Below are 7,652 nucleotides of genomic sequence, written 5' to 3' on the forward strand. Positions count from 1 at the left end.
GAGTTCAAACTGGCACACACATGGTTATCTAAGGCAAGGTGGTGGCAGAGAAGAGTTACTTGTTCCGCATTATATAAACAAGAGCAGAAAATTCATGGGAACCCATGCAAAAGCATCTTGTGTCACAGATTTCTCCAGCTGCCTACAGGGACTATAAACACTGTTTTATCTTCTTGGTAAAGTATGATCGTACCTATGCTTATATCCTGAACTAAACCAAGGAGCAGCTCCACGCTAAACGTCTTTGGTAACATCTCACCAGTAGGATTACTCACAATCAGACTAAAAGAATGTCCTTTAAGGTAATGAATTAGATGGCTGTTTAGGTTTCTTCAGGATTTACTTTGGCCCCATATTTCTCTTACTTTAAGATCCAAAGAAAGTTGTATTGAGTTTTTATTAGTGATTCTGAGTATATGTGTTTATAACATTTAAGTGTGAGAGATGAATTTAACATATTAAAAGTTCTTTAGGGGGCTGGTGAGATGGCTCAGTGGTCTAAAGCATCTACTTAGAACAAGCTAAGCTAAGCAAAGCACAGGGACCGCGGTTCAATCCCCAGCACCACATGCCAGCCATCTCCGCCCCCTGGTGGGCTGAGCTGGCCACACACACAAATAAATAAACAAACAAACAAATAAATTTAAAAAAAAGTTCTTTAGTATCTGTTCAGAAAGGATTATATACTATACAAACTAATGAAGTCATGCAAAACCATTTTTCATTGTCTTTTCAAATGAGAAGAATCCTATTCAGCACGCTTCTCCTCCTGAGGTGGTTTCATACTGAGTAAGCTTTACTTTCAGGTTTTTTTAAATTTTCTTCTATGGTAGCTTCATATTTCTCTTTCATTTCTGCCAATTGTAGACAAAGCAGCTCAATCTCTGCATTTTCTGGGGTAACAGCTCCTAAGTGATGCTTTAAAAAATCCAAGACACTAGGAGGTTTCTCTGGTTCTTCATATGAGGTTATCGACACCTTGGTCAACGTGTCCAGCACCCCCAACTTCTCCAAGTACATCCAGAACTGCTCGCGCTTCAAGTCAGAGGCTTTGTAATGGGCCATAGTGACAGGGGCAACGGCCTAGCTGGCGCTGGAGACTGGAGACCATGGCAGGCAGGCTCGGATCTGCGCTGCTCTGTACTTACCTTTATAAGAAACTGCCAACGTGTTTTCCAAAGTTGTAACATTTTCAGCTTGCTGTTGCAGTTCACATGTGTTCTGGCTGCTCCCTGTCCTTGCTGACGTCTGCTGTTGTCGCTACATGGACCTCCATCCATTGCAAAGGAGGGAAGGAGGTGTAGGCAAACCTGTATTTATAAATCTGGTGCTATTTAGTATTTTGATGAAGATGGGTGCTAGGTCATTTGCTGAGAGCAAAATGATAAGGCAGGACCTGGAAATCTGAATAGAGGAGGTGCAAATGGTCACTGCATGAAGGAAAAGAGCGAGTTGGCTAGGAAGATGTGCAGGATCACCAGGCAGGGTTGAAAGCCAGTGATGACCACGAACTTAAAGTAACAAAAAGTGCTGATGTATGAGATCACGCGGTGCACCCTGGGACCAGTTGCGCCTATAGAGAAGGAAGAGTTCGGTTCATTTAGGATTTGGGTGTTTCCCCAAAAGTGTTATTGAAGTTTAGAGGGGCAGAGGCCAGCAAGATAGCTCAGCAGACTCAAGCATCTGCTTAAGCAAGCTTAGGCAAGCTCAGAGACCCCGGTTCAATTCCCGCCACCACATGCCATACCAGCCCTGCCCCCAGTGCAGGCTAAACTGGCCAGAGTCTGGGCATAGTGGCACGTGCCATACACGCCTGCAATCCCAGTGCTGGGGAGGCTGAAAGCAGGAGGATCATCATGAGTCTAAGCTGTGTAGTGAGACCCTGCAACAACCAATGAAATATACAAAATAAATAAATAAAACATAAAATACAGTTTAGAGAAGCAAAGGAATTTATAGTATCAATGACAAAGTGACAAAAGCAATGGACTGTGGGAATCTAAGATGAAAAGAAGTGAAAATGGAGAAGATGATGGCTGAAAATCAAATAGAAGAGGCAGTGGACAGGCAGCCCTGAGGAAGATCAGGTGCTGTGGGAGCAGGTAGGCACAGCTTTAGGTTGTGGTCAGCACATTTCTGTATGTATGAAATGCAGGAAAAACAGAGTTGTAGAGAGGATTATATTGCATTTCCAGTGCAGTCCATGGTGAATATAAGAGACAAAGACATGTCTGCTGTGGTTCAAAACCTTAAACTCTGTACCAAGGTTTGCATTTCACTGGACTTCCAGCTTCTAGAAGGCAAGAACTGTGTCTCAGACATCCCCATCCCTACCATGGTGCCTATGACTGCTGGGTGGATGCACAAATGAACTACTTTCTCTTGAAGATTTAGGCTCTGGGACAATTTTCTGGACTCTGTAGTATAGAAAACAGTCCACCCTTTAATATTCTTGTACACAGAATATTGTAGACAAGACTCTTGTAACAGAACAACCCATTGTACCCAAATTGGAGAGCTTGACAGAGGAATAGAGGGACCCATGACTCACCAGAGCAGGGAGCTGTGAGGGGACACCCGAGAACTGCTGCTGGGTAGGTAGAGGAGCCCGACTGGACCTCGATGTCATCTGGAGGAGTTCGCAATTGCAATCCCAGGGAAAAACTATCGGAATTCTTACAAGTTAATTCTCATCAATCACATCCAATGCAACCCTTTATGTCTTTGAGAATAAAGAAACAAAGACATGTCTGCAGCTGTGGCAGCCAAGGGCGTCCTAAGTCCAGTTGGAACAAAGGTTAACCAGGACAAAGGCCTCGACCTGGGGCTGAACCTAGCTGGGTTTTAGCAATTCATGAAGAGGGCAGTGGCTTGGGTGGAGTGGCCCCGGCTGTGAGGCTAGCAGGCAGCCCGTGGCGTGAGCACTGTGAGCTGTGCTAGGTGGGAGGCACGACGGCATCTCTGCAATACGCAGAGAAGCTTGCAGCAAGAGCGCCGGCTTCTGCTAACAGGTAGCCTCTACGTTTGGAGGGATCTGCATCACCGTTTGAAGAAGTATCTTATGTCTTGGGTCAGCTGCCTCAGCTCTGACGTCTGGCCTTTATTGCCCTGGGACCTCACTGCCTCTTTCTTTTTTAAAAAAATTTTTATTTTATTTGTGTGTGTGTGTGTGTGTGTGTGTGTGTGTGTGTGGCCAGCTCAGCCCACCAGGGGGCGGGGCTGGCTGGCATATGGTGCTGGGGGATTGAACCGCGGTCCCTGTGCTTTGCTAAGCTTGTTCTAGGTAGGTGCTTTAGACCACTGAGCCATCTCACCAGCCCCCACTGCCTCTTTCTTGAAGTTCAATCCCAGCCCTCTGTTGGCCTAGCTAACACTTAATAGTAGGGAATGATAGGCCTGGCTTCGCAGACCTGTCCCTTTGCTTCAAAGACTACACCTCAGCATCTTGGCTGGCACCATTTGCATTGCTTAAGGCCAATGGGAGGGGGCATCTCCCTAGCCAACTGTGTACACATCTGTATGTGGAAGTAGGGCAAGGGTGGATCAAAATGGAGGCAACTTGTTTTCTTTCCTGGTGATCATCACATGGAGGGAAGTAAAAACTATATTTGCAGAAAATTTATAAGCTTTTATTTGGGGAAATATTCAACTCTTGGATGTACTGAACATATTCCTTCTCCGTGTGCACAACCAGCCCCTGAGCTCATGGGCCATCTCTCGTGTCACAGTGGTGAAGTGCTGGAGGCCTGGTGTGGACACCTCTGACAGATGAAAGCCCCCGGGGCGCCAGTCACCGGAGGCCTCCCTGCACCTTTGGGACTTTTACTTCCTGGAGCTCCATCAGATTCTCACAAGGAATATTGGAGAAAAATCTCCACATGTGTCTATAAGGCAAGCAGAAAAGAACCATTAAACAAATACACTAGAACATTCTATTCTTTCCAACAAAATGTACCTTGAGGAGAAACTGCTTTGCTAGCACCTGAAGCTGGGATTTAGTCAGACTCTCAGTGACCTAGAGGAGAGAAACACCCACCTCAACCCTCTGTAGCCATTCTGTTCTACCTCAGGAGAGGAACTCAGAGAGCCCTTGTGAAGTTCACATTCCGGAAATTTGCCCTCACCAAAAGATTTAGACCTAATTCTAGGACTACAGAAGACTTCCCCTCCCCTGACATCTTACCTCAGCACACTAGAAGTCTATTTGTAGTAGTTCCTTTTACCTACTACCTCATGTCTGGCTATTAAGAAAACATTACAAGTCATACTAAAAATCAAAAAACCAACTAATCAACAAGCTAATCAATCAATAACCAACCAAACAAAAAACAAAAAACAGTTTGAAAAGACAGAGCAAGTGTCAGAACCAGACTCAGACATGCAGAGATGTTCATGAAATGATTACACTGGGCCTGTAAGACAGCTATGATTCATATGCCAAGGACCATGATCTAAAGAGTAGATAATGTACCAGAGCAGAAGAACATTAATTAGAGAGGTGGAAATTCTAAGAAATGACCAATAAGAAGAGCTTGATGTAAAAATCACTGCTAGAAATAAAGAATGCTTTTGATAGCTCATTAGCGGAGTGGACACACTCTGTGGAAAGAAACTCTGAGCTCAAGGATATCTCCATGGAAACCTCTCAATTTGGAAAGCACACAGAAAAGAGACTGATAGATCCAGGATAGAATACACAGAATAGAACTGTGAGAAACCTACTAGCATACATGTGATGAGAATTGCAGAAGGAGAAGAGAAAAAAGGAACAGAGGAAATGGTTGGAATAATGATGACTGGGAATTCCCCTAAATTAATGTCAGACACAAAATCACTGATCCAGGAAGCTCAGAGAACTCTCAGGAGGACAAATGCCAAAGCACATCCTTCCTTTTCAAAGTACAGAAAATTAAAGATAAGCCAGGTGTGGCGGCACATGCTGTTGTTTCATTCAGGAGGCTGAGGCAGGAAGATCATTTGAGCCTAGGAATAAGGGCCAGCCTAGGCAACATAAGGGGACCTTGTCTCAAAATAAATATGAAGGGAGAGAGAAAGGGAGAGACATCAGAAGAAGAAACCTTACTTAAGAGGAACAAAAAGAGTTGTATATAACTTCTCAGAAACCATACAAGCAAAAAGAGAAATGTTTAAGGAGAAAAAACCCACCAATCTAGGATTCTTTACTGTACAAAATTATGCTTCAAAAGTGAAACAAAAATAAAGACACTTTAAGAAAAACAGAAATAGAAATAATTTGTTGTGAGGAGACCAACCTTACTAGAAATATTAAAAGAAGTTCTTTGGAGAGGAGGAAAATGGTTCAGGTCAGAAACTTGGGGTCTATGTAAATAAAGGAAGAGCACTGAACAATGCATAAGAGAAGAAAAATAATAGCTTTCTTATTCTTAATTGAGATACCAGTGGTTTTCTTTAAAATAATAATTATATTTATATATGGCTTTATATATATGTTTATATATGGCTTTTGTCATTCATTTGAAATGAATGACACAAATGATACAAGGGGTAGGAGGAATAACTAAGATTATTTTATTATTATTTATTTTCTTTCTGTATTTAGGACAGGGTTGACAGGGTCTACTGGGTCTCACTACATAGATCAGACTTGTAGTGATCCTCCTTCTTTCTGCCTCCCAAGTGCTGGGATTACAGGTGAGCACCACCACGCCCAGTCTCAATCACTGTCTCAGTGTGCCCTGGGGGCAGGCCTGGCACCTGTGCCCTGCCTAAGCAGGCGCTTTAGTCCACTGAGCTATCAGGCTGGCCCAGATTATTTTATTATTGCAAGGTGCTCATATTACCTGCCAGATGGTGTACTATTATTTGATGTTGTTGTTTGCTTTTGTGGTACTGGGGACTGAATTCAGGGATACTCTACCACAGAGCTACACTCCCAGCCTTGTTTATTTGTTTACTTATTTATTTGTTTATAATTTTAAATTTTTTTTTAATATTTATTTATGTATTTATTTGTGTGTGGGGGGGCAGCTCAGCCCACCAGGGGGCAGGGCTGGCTGGCATGTGGTGCTGGGGGATTGAACCGTGGTCCCTGTGCTTTGCTAAGCTTGATTCTAAGTAGGTGCTTTAGACCACTGAGCCATCTCACCAGCCCCTATAATTTTAAATTTTGAGATAGAGTCTTGGTAAGGTACCGAGACTGACGTCGAACTTGCAGCCCTCTTGGTTCAGCCTCCCAAGCTGCTGAGATTGCAGGTGTGTACCAACATGCCTGGCTGAGTGTTACTTGAAAGTGGACTTGGGCTAGGGGTACACGTACCTTGCAAGCCCTAGAGCAACCACAAAAAATGTTCTAAAGTGTATAACTGATAATGGTAAGAGAAGATAGAAATGGAATTACTTAAAAAGCTCAGTGAAAATTCACATTAGGCAGCAAAAGAGAAGACAAATAAGTCAGAAGGACAAGAGCGACAAACAGAAAACAGGAACAAACACCACAGTTATTAATCCAAATATATAATTGCTTTGAACATTGAAGGAATAAATGTCAAGTAAAAGCAGAGATTGTCAGAGTGAATTTATGAAAAGAGACTATGTTAGTCAGCTCTCTGCTCCTGTTACAAATACCCAAGATGACTATCCTCTGATGAGGAAAGGTTTACTTTGGATTACAGCTTTAGAGGTTTCAGCCGTCCCCTGCATACATCATTGGGGAATGTGGGGAAGAGCAAAGTCATTCACCTCATGGTTGAGAGGAGAGAAGAAAGAGGAGGCCAAGGTCCCCCAATCCCTTGGAGAGCCTGTCCCCAGGGACACTGAAGCCTCCCACTGGGCCTCCCTATTAAAGTTTCTATGGCCTCCCAGTTGTGCCATGCTGGGGACCAGGTTTTTAAGGTGTGAGTTTTTGGGAGACATTCCCTATCCCAAAAATAGCAAAGACTCAACTATATGTTGTCTGTGAGAAAACTACTTTAAAGATAAAAGCACACATGCAAGAAAAGTAAATGGGTAGAGAAAGATTATAACACATTGATACTAAAAGAAGGAGTAGCTATATTAATTTCAAACATAGCAGAACTCAGAGAGAGTTATCTAGTAGAAAAAGAAATATTATATATTGATCAAGGGGTAAATTCTACAAAAAAACATGTCTTAGTATGTACGTGCTTAATAACAGCATTAAAATATAGAGGGCAAAAATTGTAACTAAGGAGAAAGAGATGAATCCACCATTGTAGTCAGTAACATCAGTGGCTTCCTATCAGAAATGATTATCCAAGAGGTGTAAAATCAGAAAGGATCTAGCCAAACTCAACATCATCAGGATCTGGATAGACGTGAGACAGGAAGATTGCAGTGAGTCTGGATCACACAGTGAGTTCAAGACCAGTGTGAATTACACAGTGAGACCCTGTCTCAAAAGACCAACCAACCAACCAACCAATTTACAAATTAAAACCAGAACTGGATATAATGAACATCAACAGACAACTTCATCTAGGAATAGAATACACATTCTTCTCAAGCTCCCATGGAGCACTCACCGAGACAGGCTACACTCTGGGCCACAAAATACCTCTGACCAAATTTAAGGCTTTTTTTTGTTGTTGTTCCTCGAATGCCTTCAGGGCACTTTTGGCCAGCTGGAGAGGTGTGAGGTTCTAACTCCAGCA

The 7,652-nt window shown here is 43.0% G+C and overlaps 1 protein-coding gene across 1 annotated transcript; it reads right to left on the minus strand.

Moving 5' to 3' along the window:
• Window positions 1-780: 780 nt before the first annotated feature.
• LOC101576719 (c-Myc-binding protein-like) lies at window positions 781-1,065 on the minus strand. Its single transcript, XM_012517444.1, has one exon. The coding sequence runs from the start codon at window positions 1,063-1,065 to the stop codon at window positions 781-783; it is 285 nt and encodes a 94-aa protein (XP_012372898.1).
• Window positions 1,066-7,652: the final 6,587 nt, after the last annotated feature.

The sequence above is a fragment of the Octodon degus genome, unplaced genomic scaffold, assembly GCF_000260255.1.
Source record: "Octodon degus isolate 3935 unplaced genomic scaffold, OctDeg1.0 scaffold00178, whole genome shotgun sequence".
Classification (NCBI taxonomy): domain Eukaryota; kingdom Metazoa; phylum Chordata; class Mammalia; order Rodentia; family Octodontidae; genus Octodon; species Octodon degus.